This window comes from Gymnoscopelus braueri (assembly GCF_963280865.1).
Source record: "Gymnoscopelus braueri genome assembly, chromosome: 4".
Lineage (NCBI taxonomy): Eukaryota > Metazoa > Chordata > Actinopteri > Myctophiformes > Myctophidae > Gymnoscopelus > Gymnoscopelus braueri.
In genome coordinates, this window is record NC_137605.1 from 15,217,959 (window position 1) to 15,232,958 (window position 15,000).

General features: G+C 41.5%; 1 protein-coding gene across 1 annotated transcript in view; it reads right to left on the reverse strand.

Moving 5' to 3' along the window:
* The window catches only part of prkcg (protein kinase C, gamma), a gene marked incomplete at its 3' end in the record, with an annotated part of 48,739 nt that overhangs the window by 29,893 nt on the left and 3,846 nt on the right, over positions 1-15,000 (reverse strand). Inside the window, 1 exon segment of the mRNA XM_080425783.1 lies at positions 10,546-10,824. Coding sequence (XP_080281909.1) covers positions 10,546-10,824 — 279 coding nt within the window.

The following is a 15,000-nucleotide window of genomic DNA, read 5'->3' on the forward strand; positions in this document are numbered from 1 at the left end:
TTGCCAAAGTATAAAATAAGGCTAACGCGATTAAACTGATTGTGATGCTATATTAACCCATTAAAACCAGGAAAACACCTGTGTCATTTTAGATTTTAGCGTTGGGTATTAAAGAAATTGCAGAAATACAAGCTCACAGCTTTGTAGAGCATTTTGTGCAGATGCTTGTTCATCTGATATTTTAGATTTTTTTTTTTTAATCTTGAAAGTGTTTGAAAAATGTTTTTTTTTATGAACAAATCTTCTCTTCAGGGGATCCCTGGCTCAAAACATTTTCAGATGGGGGGTTGCAGCCAAATAGATAATCGATTTGGCGGTCCTTGGCACAAAAACTATCCGAGAACTACTGATTTAGAAGGCATCAGCCTTGATGGGCTAACACATTTTGGCTAGGGGCCCCCTGGAACCCCCTCAAGGACCCCATGGGGGAACCCCACACTGAGAAGCACAGACAAAAACCCCAACCAAAGACACAAACACAGGCTCTCAGACCAACCAATGGAGTAGAGTAGCCTACTCAGAGAAAAGTAGCGATGAAAAGATAAAAGTTCATAACGCTTCAGTATAATTCCTTTTTAAGACGTGCATCTCAGCAAATTAAACGGCTGGTTGATTTAAGCCCGGAGACGCATGCAGACTGCCTGACACTTTATTTCGCCAAGTAAAAAAAAAAAAAAAAGACATTTTGAGAGCACCGTATGTGTTTTTCTTTTTTCCTTCTCGGTTCGGTTATTAAAAACTCATTTGGCAGCAATTTGCCGTAAGCGCTATATCATCATGCCACCGTATCATCAGTCTACCGCTAGCTACTCGCTCTGCATGCTAATGGCGGCGGCGTTTTTTTTCTGTAAGCCTGAGTACGGAGCTGTCCTGCACAGTACTGGTGTATGAGCTAGTGGAAAAGAACATTTAGTTGCTGTCGGGCAGAAACCTCTTATTAAGGGGCCAAGGCCGTAGGGCCTATGGTCCCTTATTGCATCTCTACCTTTTATTATTATTCTTCCACCGTTTTAAGCATAATCGCCGTATTATCTATACCGTGCAGCCTCTTTTTAGGAGACTCGACAATATGGTAGAGGGCTGTGTCAAGTGTCAGTGACACGAAAGCCACAGCCATTGGCCAAAGGGTGGCGCTATATCAATCAATTGAATGCAACACTTTGAACAGGTGCAACTCATGCCCTGTTTGACCTACAGACATGAAACTTCGATACACATAATTATGCGTCTCCTCATGCCGAACAACTTTCGGCATGTCTGACTTTTGACCTCAGACCTTTTTAGATCTCCCACTATTTTGAATTATATTATCATATTTCATATTTCTGGTATAACCATGCAGTCGCTTTTTACAAAACGTGGCATACTGGTAGAGGGTCATTCAAAAGAGCCATGAAATGAATATATTCTCTTTTTGTGATTGTGATTTCGTAAATTAACGCCCTACTAGATTATACTACAGTGTCACACAAAAGCGTCACACAAAGCAGATCTGCAAGCTCGAAGCGCGGTGCGAAGCAACGCGTTTTGAGCTTGTAGATCTGCTACTTTTGAATTTGAATCGTGAAACCGTTTGGAACATTGGAGGTTTCCACCGAGAGAGACAATTTACTCAAGTACTGTACTTAAGTACAACTTTGAGGTACTTTACTTGAGTGTTTCCAATTTTTCAATACTATACATTCTACTCCACTACATTTCAGAGGCAAATATTGTACTGGTTACTCCACTACAATTATTTGAAAACTTAGTTACTTTGCAGATTTGTATTATTAATAATATAAAATTAATTTTTCATTGCTGTTTTTGAATTTGAATCCTGAAAAGTTTTGGACATAATATGAGCCAACACCCGACAGAGACAATTTGTATTCTCTGTCCCCGGCAGACAGTTCCAGGTTGGCTGTGAATGGAGCTATACTCTATCTGCCAGCTTAACCCATCAACCCATTTTGTTCCAGGGGCCCCCCACCAGAAGCAAAGACTTGAGTAAAAAAAAAAATATATATATATATATATATACTCAAAGATTTGCACCAATGTTCACGATTTTTCAAAAAATATCAGATATACAAGCTCAGTGCCTCGCTACGAGCTTGTAGATCTGCTGTTTTTTTAATCTATAAAATGACACAGATGCGTTCCCGGTCTAAATGGATTAAATACACTTCCCAGTCTCCCCTGCAGTGACAGATTGAGCCCATTGAGCACGTTGGACGTGTCACACAGGTAAGGACAGCTCTGTGACCCGCTCTTTGTCATTGAAATGTTCTGCCGGCGGTGCAGCTTATTTTCTGAAAGAACTCTCTGCAGCGCTTCATGAGCCTCAAACACTCCGGCAGACTGTGGTGGAAAGTAACTAAGTATACGCTCACTCAAGTACTAGTACAACGGTAAAGTACAATGTTGAGTTGCTTTTGCTTTACTAGAGTATTTCCATATTTCCATTCTCTATACTTCTACTCCACTACATTTCAGAAGCAAATGGTTGCTGTTTTTTTGTTGTTGTGTTTTTGACAAGTTTTAACATATTCAGATTTTTACTTTGACTTTGGTACCATTTTGATGCCATTACTTTTGTACTTTACTAAAGGTAGAATACAGCCTTTTACTGACTTTTAACATTCTTTCACTAGAGTAAGTGGGGGCCCGGGGAAAAATCGTGAAAATGTCTTTGAATATGTATTTTCAAAGCGATTTTTTTTTAAACTAAAATCTTTGCTTCTGGGGGTCCCTGGCACAAAAGATGATGGGGTCCGCGGCCTTGGCACAAAAAGTTTGAGAACAACTGCATTTGAGTTTATATTAGGGTATTGCTACTTCTAAGTAAAAAAAAGGAGTACTATCTCCACCACTGGCGATATACCACAGGATAGCCATCTGACTCCAGTACGTACAGTAATAGAAGCGGTTTGTGCTCCGCATCAATTTCCCTCACAAAGCTTCTCAAACAGACTAGAGTTAAGGGCAGGCGCTTTGATGTCGTTGATCATTTTAATGAGGTCATTCTGGCACCTGGCATTTTGTTTTAAAATACAAAATGACGACTATCCTTTTTCATCAGGGCCGATAAGGCCGACTCCAGAGGATTAAATACGCTGTTCAATTCAGGTGAAAATGTTCAGCTATAGGTGCATAGCAGTGGTGGCTATTTTCTGGTTGCACTCAAAAATAGTTCATGCATTTATCCCATAGAGATCTCCAAAAGTATTTATATCAATGATTTTAAGCCTATAATCAAGCCATCCAAGGTCCTGGTGAATCATGACCATAAAACATTTTATTCTGTGAAAAAATATTTAATTATTTGATATACTATATTTAATAAATACCCTTTGTTTTGCGGTTTTCTTTTTTTTCTTCTTCACAGAATCAAATGTTTTATGGTCACGATTCACCAGGACCCTGGATGGCTTGATTCTAGGCTTCAAATAATTGATATAAATATTTTTGGAAATCTCTATGGGAAAAATCATTGGCTTTTTTTTTGTGGAACCAGAAAATGGACGCCACTGCTATGCCCTATGCAGCCATCATGTCTCTTTAGCCCCATGGTCACTGAACAAAACATTTGACCCGATCGCCACAAGCCACGCAGTCTTCCGAACATCCTGACGCTGTCAATGGCTTTCTTCAGAAAGAGAGGCAAATCAGGGGGAAATTATTAACTATTTAAATTATCAACCTCCTTTCTCTGTCCTTGCGAGATGTAGCACCGGTAAACATAGGACGTTGGTGAAAGATGTCGTACAGATGGCACCCACAGGACAGCGGTTCTCACACCACTCTTGAGAGTGTAAAATGAAACAAAATGGACCCTTATAGATCTTTAACTCTTGAGAGAGTAAAATGAAACCAAATGGACCATAATAGATCTTTAACTCTTGAGAGAGTAAAATGACACCAAATGGACCCGCAAGGGTCCATTTGGTTTCATTTTACGCTCTCAAGAGTTAATTGATTGTTAAACATCTGCATGACTTAATTAAAGAATTGTTATTTTGATCAACGTTTGCCTGTTATCTCTCCTATAAGGTAACCAACATCAACACGGCATGGAATTGTGGACAAACTCGTATCCAACGATAACAACATATTCTTGGATCTGAGAGTCTAAATCTCGTCAAATGGTGGTTCCGTGGCTCAAATGCCGAATAAATAATGGACCTTGATATGAAAAGGGTTGAAAACCACTGACTTAGGACACCATGTGTGTACCATTTTGCTCCTATAGCAGCACATCTGCCTAAACAATTGGGTGTCTTTGATCACATTAGTCTATTAGCTCTGGACTAACAACAGTTCATCACTCTGAGGCAGCAGTTCTCAAAGTGAGGTCCGGGGACCGCCCGGGGGTCCTTTTCAGATGAAGGGTCCGCGGCCAAATATACATACATTTCAGTGGTGTAAAGTAACTAAGTACATTTACTCAAGTACCGTAATTAAGTCATTGTTTTGGGTATTTTTTACTTTACTGGAGTATTTTCAATTTTCAGTACTTTTACCTCTACTCAGAGGCAAATATTGTACTTTTACTCCACTACAATTATTTGAAGACTGTAGTTACTAGTTACTTTGCAGCTTTAAATGATTACATTATAAAACATACATTAACCACTTTAGCCCTATTTTATACCTAGGCTATTTGAAAATAGCAGATCTACAAGCTCACAATGTGTCGCGATGCGACTCGTTGTGAGCTTGTAGATCTGCTATTTTCAAGCATTTTAGTAGTTTTACTTTTGGTACTTTAAGTGCATTTTGATACCAACACTTTTGTACTTTTACTCAAGCACATTTTGTATTCCGGACTTTTACTTGTAACAGAGTACTTTCTACATTGCAGTATTGATACCTTTATTTAAGTAAAACATTTGAGTACTTTTTCCACCACTGATCAATTTGGGGGTCCTTGACATAAAAAAAGGGTTTGAGAACCACTGCTATGAAAGTCCATCTGGACCCCTGGTGGTCCCCGGGCCTGATGTTGGGAACCAGTGGACTGGACAGTGAGTGGCTGATGTCAGGCCGACTTCAAAGCAGCCAATCAGCCGTCTCTCTCTCCAGTCAGAGAGCCGCTCTGCTCTGCAGCCAGCGGGAACAAAGACTCTCATTTGACTTTCAAATGTCTGCCTTTATACAATGATACGCTTCCACTTTACACTGATCAATGTCGCTACGCACACTTCCTTATGTGTGTGTGTGTGTGTGTGTGTGTGTGTGTGTGTGTGTGTGTGTGTGTGTGTGTGTGTGTGTGTGTGTGTGTGTGTGTGTGTGTGTGTGTGTGTGTGTGTGTGTGTGTGTTGTATTTGAGAACGCGTCGCGTCTTATAATTGCTAGCTTGTGCATGCAAGCATGTTTGTGATTGTGTGTTTACTAGAGTGTGTGTGTGAATGCGTGTGTCTGTACTGTACATCTGATAATGGGTGTGTGTGCGTGTGCATGTGCGTGTGTGTGGGTGTGTATGTGTGTGTGTGTGTGTGTGTGTGTGTGTGTGTGTGTGTGTGTGTGTGTGTGTGTGTGTGTGTGCTTACGTTCATGGTGTGAGATTGAGTGTTTATCCGAGTGTGTGCACGTGTGTGTGTGTGTGTTTGTGTGCATGTGTGCATGTGTGCGTGTGAGTGAGTGAGTGAGTGAGTGAGTGTGCACGAGTGTGCACGAGTGTGCACGAGTGTGCGTGTGTCTTCTGCAGACACTGCGACAGTCAGCCATTGTTGAGGTGTCGGTCACAGTCACACACCCCTGCCCTGTCATAGGTATGTCTCTCTCGCTCTCTCTCTCTCTCTCTCTCTCTCTCTCTCTCTCTCTCTCTCTCTCTCTCTCTCTCTCTCTCTCTCTCTCTCTCTCTCTCTCTCTCTCTCTCTCTCTGTCCCTTGCTCTGAACCTGGCATCCTAAAAGGTTTCAGCCTTTTTGGATTTACTGTTACAAGGAAAACAGTTGCCTCTCTCTCTGTGTCTGTGTCTCTCTCTCTCTCTCTGTGTCTCTCTCTGTGTCTCTCTCTCTCTCTCTCTCTCTCTCTCTATTCTCTCCTTCGTGTCATTGTGTCACCAGCTACAGTTCAGTAATCCCTCACACGCTAGTTTGCTCAGTCTCTTCCTCCTCCTCATCCTCCTCTTCCTCCCCCTCTCCTCCTCCTTGTCTCTCCTTCCATCCCCTTGGCCGCCCGGGGGTCTCTCTCTCTCCATCTCTTTTTTCCTCTCTCTCTCTCTCTCTCTCACTGGTTCTTGGCTTGGTTCTTAGTCTTTCTTCTTCTCCTCCTCCCCCTTATGTAAGCGGGTTCTATTTCTCCTGTCCTCTGTTAGGCGTGTGCGTTCGTGTTCGGGGCTGACGGTTATGAAACAGCACCCAGGGATTTCCAGAGGAGGGCACGACGGGAAGAGAGCGAGCAGGGGCCCCCAGAACTCTGGCTGAAAATACATGAGGCCTGGGCGGATTGGCTATTTACATACGACCAAGTATACATCGAGCATAACCAGTGGTGTAAAGTAACTAAGTACATTTACTCAAGTGCTGTACTTAAGTACAATTTTGAGGAACTTTTACTTTACTAAAGTATTTCTAATTTTCAATACTTTTACTTCTACTCCACTACATCTCAGAGGCAAATATTGTACTTTTACGCCACTACAATTATTTGAAAACTTTAGTTACTAGTTACTTTGTAGATTTTGATACAAAACATACATTAACCACTTCAGCCCTATATATCGGCCATTTTTTAAAATAGTACAATACATAGTACAATACAAGCTCACAATGCGTCGCATCGCGACGCATTGTGAGCTTGTAGATCGGCTATTTTTAGACATATTTTTAGACATTTGAAACATTTGAAAACTTGTGAAATGGGACATTCTGCGTTATGAGTTTTTGTACTTTTGTACTTCAAGAATATTTTGATACTTTTGTACTTTTCCTTAAGTACATTTTGAATTCCGGACTTTGAGTACTTCTACATTGCCGTATCTCTTAACTCAGCCCATTGTGTCTCTGTCCGTGGTGCTGAAAGGGTCATACTGCCAGTGTTGCCATGTCCTGTTATTAAAAGCGACTTTGGGCTTGTTTTTCTGAAAAGTCGCTTGTAGATATCGTTAGTTGTGTTATTATTATTTTTTTCAGGCTCGTTTCTAAAGTGTACTTGCTTATTTGCTGTCTAGAGCTGTTTAAATCAGTGGTTCTTTCTAGGCAGCTTTTCGAACTGCCTAGAAAGTAATGATTCTCAAACTTTTTAATTAGATTTTTTAATATATTGTTTTTAATCTGACACTCAAGCTGCGCTCATTAACTTTATGGTTTTCAATTCAGCCATCTGCCAGCAACATGATACTGTGGACAGTTTTGAAGAAAAGGCTTGGCTGAGGAGGTTAGGAGTACAGCACAAACCTCTATACTCCCTCTCCGAGGGGTCCACACACACACACACGCACACGCACACGCACACGCACACACACACACACACACACACACACACACACACACACACACACAACCAGATGGCAATTAATTCATGGAGAGCCATGAGCTCACACTTTGTCCACTGTGTCTGTCGCCAGAAATGGTGAAATCTCGGAGACTGCCGAAGCACATCAGGGAGTAAACAAAACTACGGAGCCCTGGAGTGGCCGTTGAGGGGATTTATTTTAATGCGTGCCCTCAAATTACTAATCCATGGCCATGGATTAGTAATTTGAGGGCACGCATTAAAAAAAATCCCCTCAACGGCCACTCCAGGGCTCCGTATGAAACAGCGGAGATCCTAGCGTCAAAATCACTGTTCTAGCACTGTATATGTCGTCTCTGTTGCGTGGAAAAAAACCATGTCCCAAAACTGTTACTTTTCAGGATTCAAATTCAAAAATAGCGACAAAATAGCAGATCGACAAGAACGAAACGCGTCGCGTATACTGTGGACAAGGTTTAACGTTTGACAGTCAAAGTGGAGCCGCGTGCATTGAGTATAAAAACCATTTTGTCCTCAAGAGAACTTGTATGGTCTCAGCAAGCCGGGAGAAGAAAAAAAAAAAAAAAACAGAACAAAGTTTTGACTTTGTTTGAAGTGTACTGCCAACAGGAGAGGCAGAGGAGGAGAGGCACTGATGCTGTTCCATCCTAGAGGCGCTAGACTCGGCCAGGAAAAAAGAAAACTTGGAAGGAAAACAAGCGCTACGGTATAGCACTGGGCACAGAGCATCCGTGTGTCTCTCTGCCTCCTTGTCACTGCAAACCAGCACACTGAAATGCCTTTTTAATCCATCGAGACCGGGAAAGCATCTGTGTCATTTTGGATTTATTTAAAAAAATAGCAGACATACAACCTCATAGTGTGCTATGATCTGCTTTTTTTTTATCGTGAAAATGTGTACAAATCCTTTGAATATATATTTATTTTTTTGAAAGCGAACATTTTTAACTCCAATATTTTGCTTCTGGGGGTCCCTGGAACAATATATTTTGAGATGGGGGTCTGCGGCCAAATACATATAATTTTGGGGGTCCTTGACATGAAAAAGTTGAAGCACCACTGATATCGCAACATACTGTTAGGATTTAGACAACATATGATTTTTAGATGTATGCATTTGGCCGCGGACCCCCATCTTAAAATATGTTGTTCCAGGGACCCCCCAGAAGCAAAGATTTGAGTTAAAACAGTTGGCTTCAAAAAATATAAAATTATTATGATTTTTTTTGCAAATCTTTGAATATATTATATTCAAAGATTTGCACACATTTTCACTATTTTTCAAAAATAGCAGATCTACAAGCTCATAGCGCGGCACTCGGTGCCGCGCTAAGAGCTTCTATAACTGCTATTTTTGAATAGCCAAAGAAATCTAAAATGACACAGATGCGTTCCCGGGTTGAATGGATTAAAGGGCAGGCCCATATCGGGTGGATGATTAAAAACAACACAACACAATACTACATAATTTCTATAAAGATTTGATACAGTTGTGAAGGGAATAAGATCACAGAATGACAGCAACAAAGAGAGGAGTGCAGTGTTTATGTCACAGGGAAATTGGCATTCCAGGGAAATTGAAAGAGGAGCGCTTGCTTTTAGGCTTTTCGAGACAGGGTTTTTTTACGCGAGGCTCGCGAGGAGGCGCCGCCTCGTTTCAAAGCCCAGCTTCGCGAGGAGGTGCCGTCTCGTATCAAAGCCCCGCTTCGCGCCTCCTCCTCCTCCGAGTCCTCGCGCCGCCTCGTATCAAAGCCCCGCCTCGCGCCTCCTCCTGTCTGTCTGATATCTCTAGTCTCTCTGTCTCTCCGAGGAGACGATGATGCGACGCGGACCGCACGTGATAATAGTTATTGTCCATGACGGAGGTGCGCCGACTCAGCAGAGCTTGAGGCAGAGGACACGCGCCCGAGTGCCTCCAGGCGCGAGTGCCCGCGCCGACCGGCCGATGCTCTGCTGAGTCGAATCAGCGCCGTCCGAGTTGTAACCCGATAGGGGGAGAATAGATCTTTTTATGGGTTACTATCCACGACGACACACATGTGTGCGTGTGTGCCAGTGCATGTGTGTGTGTGTGCGCACACACGCACACGCGTGCGCACACATGCGTGTGCATGTGTACACACACACACACACACACACACACACACACACACACACACACACACACACACACACACACACACACACACACACACACACACACACACACACACACACACACACACACACACACACACACACACACACGCATGCGTGTGGCTTCATTGCCCTCTAACTTTAGTTCTACAGAATTGCCTGGATGGGTGGTAAAAATAAGCGCTCCCCTTTCAATTTCCCTGGAATGCCAATTTCCCTGTAACATTTATACTAGACCAGTGTTCTCTCAACCTTCATTTCAAGGACCCCTGGGTTGATCTGTATTATGCGAGGTGTTGTGAGCTTGTAGATCGGCTATTTTCACTATTTAATTATATTTTTTTTAACTAATAATACAAAATAAAAAAGGTTTTGGACTTACAAGGTTACCACCCAACAGCAACAATATTTGTAGCAGTGTAAAAGGAGGTGCTTGGTTTCAGAAATCAGAGAATGGGGGCACACCAAAGCCAAAGATAAAGTTTGACCACTGTGGCATATATACAGTAGTACAGTGGTTCCCAGACTTTTTGGCTCAAGACCGAAAGGATAAATGAGACGTTTGCCCTGGGACCCTTCCCGCCGCGTTGTGAGCTTGCAGATCTGCTATTTCCTCTAGGCCGAAACTTCTTAAACAATTTTTTAATGTATTTATGGAAATTCTTTGATTCATTTCAAATGAAATTGATTCAAATCATTTGATATATGAAATACTTTTGACATATGTTGGAATTAATTTAATTGATTCATGTATACAGTACATATTACATTTTTTATATGTATATTTTATTATAATTCTCTATATATATATATATTTATTAATTTGTATATGTATTAATTAAAAAAAAACTTTTTTTAATCTTCTGAAATAATAACAAAAATGTGTCCGCAGTCCAAACATACGTGGGAAACAGCGGTACAGCCGATAAAGCTGATTTGTCTTTACCTTGCCAAAGCTGCCTTTCCCCAGCACCATGAGGAAGTTGAAGTCGTGGATGTCCACTTTGACCTTGCCCGGGCCCGGGGCATGGGCATGGATATGGGCGTGGGCATGGCCATGGACGACCGGCGGCGGGCACACAGGCGGAGCAGGCGTGGTGGTGGCCGTGGCGGTGGGGAGGATGACGGGGACGGGGAAGGGCTCGGCGCCGGGCACAGAGACGCCAGGTGTGGGCGCCAGCAGGAGCAGAGCGTTGGGCGTCAGAGCATCTGGCTCCGTCTCCTCCTGCACAGCATGGGGGACAGTGTTAGTCATTAGCCTCCAAGTTTACTGTTTACCTCTCGCTCCAAAGTGTCCTGCTGCTACACCATCCCTGGCTAATAAGCCTTATTGTGCCTTAACCCGTTAAGACCGGGAACGCATCTGGGTGACATTTTTTTTATTTCTTTGGCTATTCAAAAATAGCAGATATACAAGCTTGTAGATTTGCTATTTTTTTGAAAAATCTGGATTTTTTTTGTGCAAATCTCTGAATAAATATGTATATGTTTAAAAGCGAATTTTTAAAACTCCGATCTGTGCTTTTGGGGGTCCCTGGAACAACATATTTTAAGATGGGGGTCCGCGGCCAAATACATATCATTTTAGGGGTCATTGACATGGAGCACCACTGATATACTGTAGCAACATAAAAGTTTTTTCAAAAAGAATTGTAAAATATATATTCAAAGATTTGCACATATATCTGCTATTTTTTAACACATTGAGTGCCAGTCGCGTATATCTACGCGAACCTATTTAAAGCCGCCACGTGCCAGTCGCATAGATCTACGCCAACTGGTATTTTTTTTTTTTTAAAGTTCACATTGCATTGTAGGCCTCGTTCGATTCGACACATTTCATTGTAGCACCACCGGAAACGGAATTATCCGGGATCCGGTTTTTCCGATCCCACCCGCTTCCATTCTAAAGCTGACACCAAATCGCCATTTTCTCGTTTGTAGTTTTTCTCGTCGCTGATCGCTGTTTAACATAAACCGTTGTAACTACAAGATGGCGGATCGGATTTTCATGCAGTCTTCACTGGTCGAGTCAGACGGATCGCTTGTGTGTTTACAAAGAGTTGAATGCGCGATTTTAACGGATTTAACTTTGTCTGTGGCGACGTGAAGAAAACAAAAAAACAACAATAAAACGCTGGCACTGGTGAGTACATTATGAGATTAAACTCTGGCGTGGAATGTGTTAATAGCCAAAAATATATAAAAATGACACAGATGCGTTCCCGGTCTTAATGGGTTAATACATTATAATTGCCCTCTATAACTAAAATAAAAAAAACACCTTAAATATTGCATTTATTTTCGAAATGGCTCGTCTTCTACTCAAGGTGGACGACGCCCCGTCGCAAGTTGATGATGTCATTTGTACATGTTCCAGCCATATTATGTAATATATGGAATGCATGTGCTAACAACGTATTTAAAATGTTGTTTTGATGCTCATATTAACCTTAGGAAATATTACGTTGGTTTTTATTTTCTTTTTTTATTTATGCACTCGATACATTCCATGGGGCTGGAACCATAGACTGTATAAAAGAGATGAACAAAGCCACACCCCTTTCTACAGACAGTAAATGAAGCCGATTTTTCAGCTATTTGAAATCCGCCATCTTTAATATATGCGAAAAAGCAACCGGCAATAGGAACCTGAAATCAATCCCTAAATTAATGCTATTGGTTGGGTAGCTTGTCAATCAAGAGCAGGGGCGGGGAATGAATGCTATTGGTTGTGTAGCTTGTCAATCAAATCATCCCGCCCCTCCTAGAGTAAGCTACTTCATCGTCAATTTTAAAATAAATGGGACCATAATTTACCAAAACGCATATCATGATGATTGAAAGAAGACTTTAAACTAGCGACTGGAAGCATATAGTATTTATGACAATGTTTATCAAGGTAAGAAAATCAAGTCTAAAGTTTGTCAAAAACCCATCCGCTTGCATTGAAAAATATTATCTTTCTGACATCAGCAGAGGTAAAACAGCGAAACTACAGGCCAATCATATGAACTGTCACGTGAACTCACGTCCTTATTAGACTCAATGCACAACTCTCAAGCTGCACCCTGGGCTGGAACATACATGAACAAATGACATCATCAACTTGCGATGGGCATGTTTAAAATCAATACAATATTTAAAGGGGTTTTCAATTTGTGTTATAGAGGGCAATTATAACGGATTAAGGCATGCATAAGGCTTATTAGCCAGGGATCATTATAAAGACTTTAACCATATGAACCTCCTATGGATATAGATCTGCTATTTTCACTATTTTAGAGAGAAAATGAAAGTATGCTTTAGTGAGTTCTGGGTTCCCATGCAGTGCTCTGAGCAGAGCCCACATTAACCGTACGTGTGGAAACAAGTCCACAACCTGTGAAATAATATTTCACGGCACAGTTCACTTACTGTAGTTCATGTAGTCAAAAAGAGCCCTACTGTAAGAATATAGGATTTAACCGCTTGCGCAACACGACACATTGTGAGCTTGAAGATTCGCTACTTCTACTTCTACTCCACTACATCTCAGAGGCAAATATTGCACTTTTACTCCACTACAATTATTTGAAAACTTTAGTTACTAGTTACTTTTAGTTACTTTGATTATTATCACAAAACACAACCTCTTCAACCCTATATATGGTTGGGCCATTTGAAAATAGCAGATCTACAAGCTCGAAGTGTGTCGCGATGCGACGCATTGTGAGATTGTAGATCAGCTATTTTCAAACGATTTTTCATACATTTTGAACTTGTGAAATGGGACATCCTGCATAATGAGTACTTTTACTTTTGGTACTTTAAGTACATTTTGATGCCAATACTTTTGTACTTCTACTCAAGTACATTTTGAATTTCGGACTTTCACGTGTAGTATCGCGAGTATTTCTACATTGCAGTATTGATACTTTTACTTCAGTAAGAAATGTTAGTACTTTTTCCACCACTGGACAACTCAAGTCCAGTCAGTTCTTTATGACTACAGGGGGTTTAAGTGGTTAAGTTGAACTGGAATAATGTCACACACAAGCAGAACTCACACATACATTGTTATACTGTCTCACGTTCTGCTTTCCTCGTAATCTCACAGACGTTTCCTAGTAATCTCACAGAAAGAGCAAAGAGGAAAAGGCTGTAAATTGTTCCTGGAAAGTTTTTCTTTTAAAATACAACTCCATAGAAAAGCTAAAAGCTCAGCATTAACAGTTATATAGGGGCTACTGTGGAAGCAGAGCATGCCTGCGCCCTGCTGGTCAGAGGGTGTAACTGTCAAGAAGTCCATCATGTAATTTATGGTCTAATTATCTGGCTGCAACAGCAGGCATAAATCTCACAGGGCTTTTTCTAAAGGCTGATAAAATAACCAGCGGGCGGACAAGACCAGATACTGAGCCAGCATCGCACAAAGGCATTTGTGGAGAGTGGTGTCAGCTGGCGTGCGTGTGTGCATGTGTGTGCGTGCGTGCGTGCACACGTGCGTGTGCGCGTGTGTGCGTGTGTGTGTGTGTGTGTGTGTGTGTGCGTGCGTGTGTGTGTGCGTGCGTGCGTGTGCATGTGTTGAGGGCTAGCTTTTATGTGGTTTTCCAATTATATTTATTGCGGTTTCCTTGCACATCAAAGCAGAAGACATCCATTATAGTTATATGATGTCAAATCATCACACACACACAACGCCCTCTCAAAGGCTTGTAGTACTTGTACAATAAGTAAAATACTGCACTCTACTGTCTATATATAGGCAGGTTGGATCCATGCCTCTCTCTTTCGGATGGTGGAAAAAGTACTCAAATGTTTTACTTCGGTAAAAGTATCAATACTGCAATGTAGAAGTACTCTGTTACAAGTAAAAGTCCGGAATTCAAAATTTACTTGAGTAAAAGTACAAAAGTATTGGTATCAAAATGTACTTAAAGTACCAAAAGTAAAAGTACTAAACTGTTTGAAAATAGCCACGGACCCCCAAATTAATGTGGATATGACTACGGACCTCCATCAGAAAGGATTTTGTGCCAGGGACCCCCCCATACAAGATTTGTGTTGTTAAAACTGTTTCAAGAAGAAGAAATGGTCAACTACTGTGTGTGTGTGTGTGTGTGTGTGTGTGTGTGTGTGTGTGTGTGTGTGTGTGTGTGTGTGTGTGTGTGTGTGTGTGTGTGTGTGTGTGTGTGTGTGTGTGTGTGTGTGTGTGTGTGTGTGTCTGTCATAACATTTGGAACCATTTCCGTAAGCGGTTTATCACTCTGTCAGAGGTATGTGGACTTCACGTCTGCTATACAAACTTTTTGAATTTCAAGGAACGCCATAACTCTGAGAGAGTAAAACATTGGCCCAAACTGTCAGATAAGAAAGAGGCAAGCATTGTAAAAATAGCTGATCTACAAGTTGCGAGGCG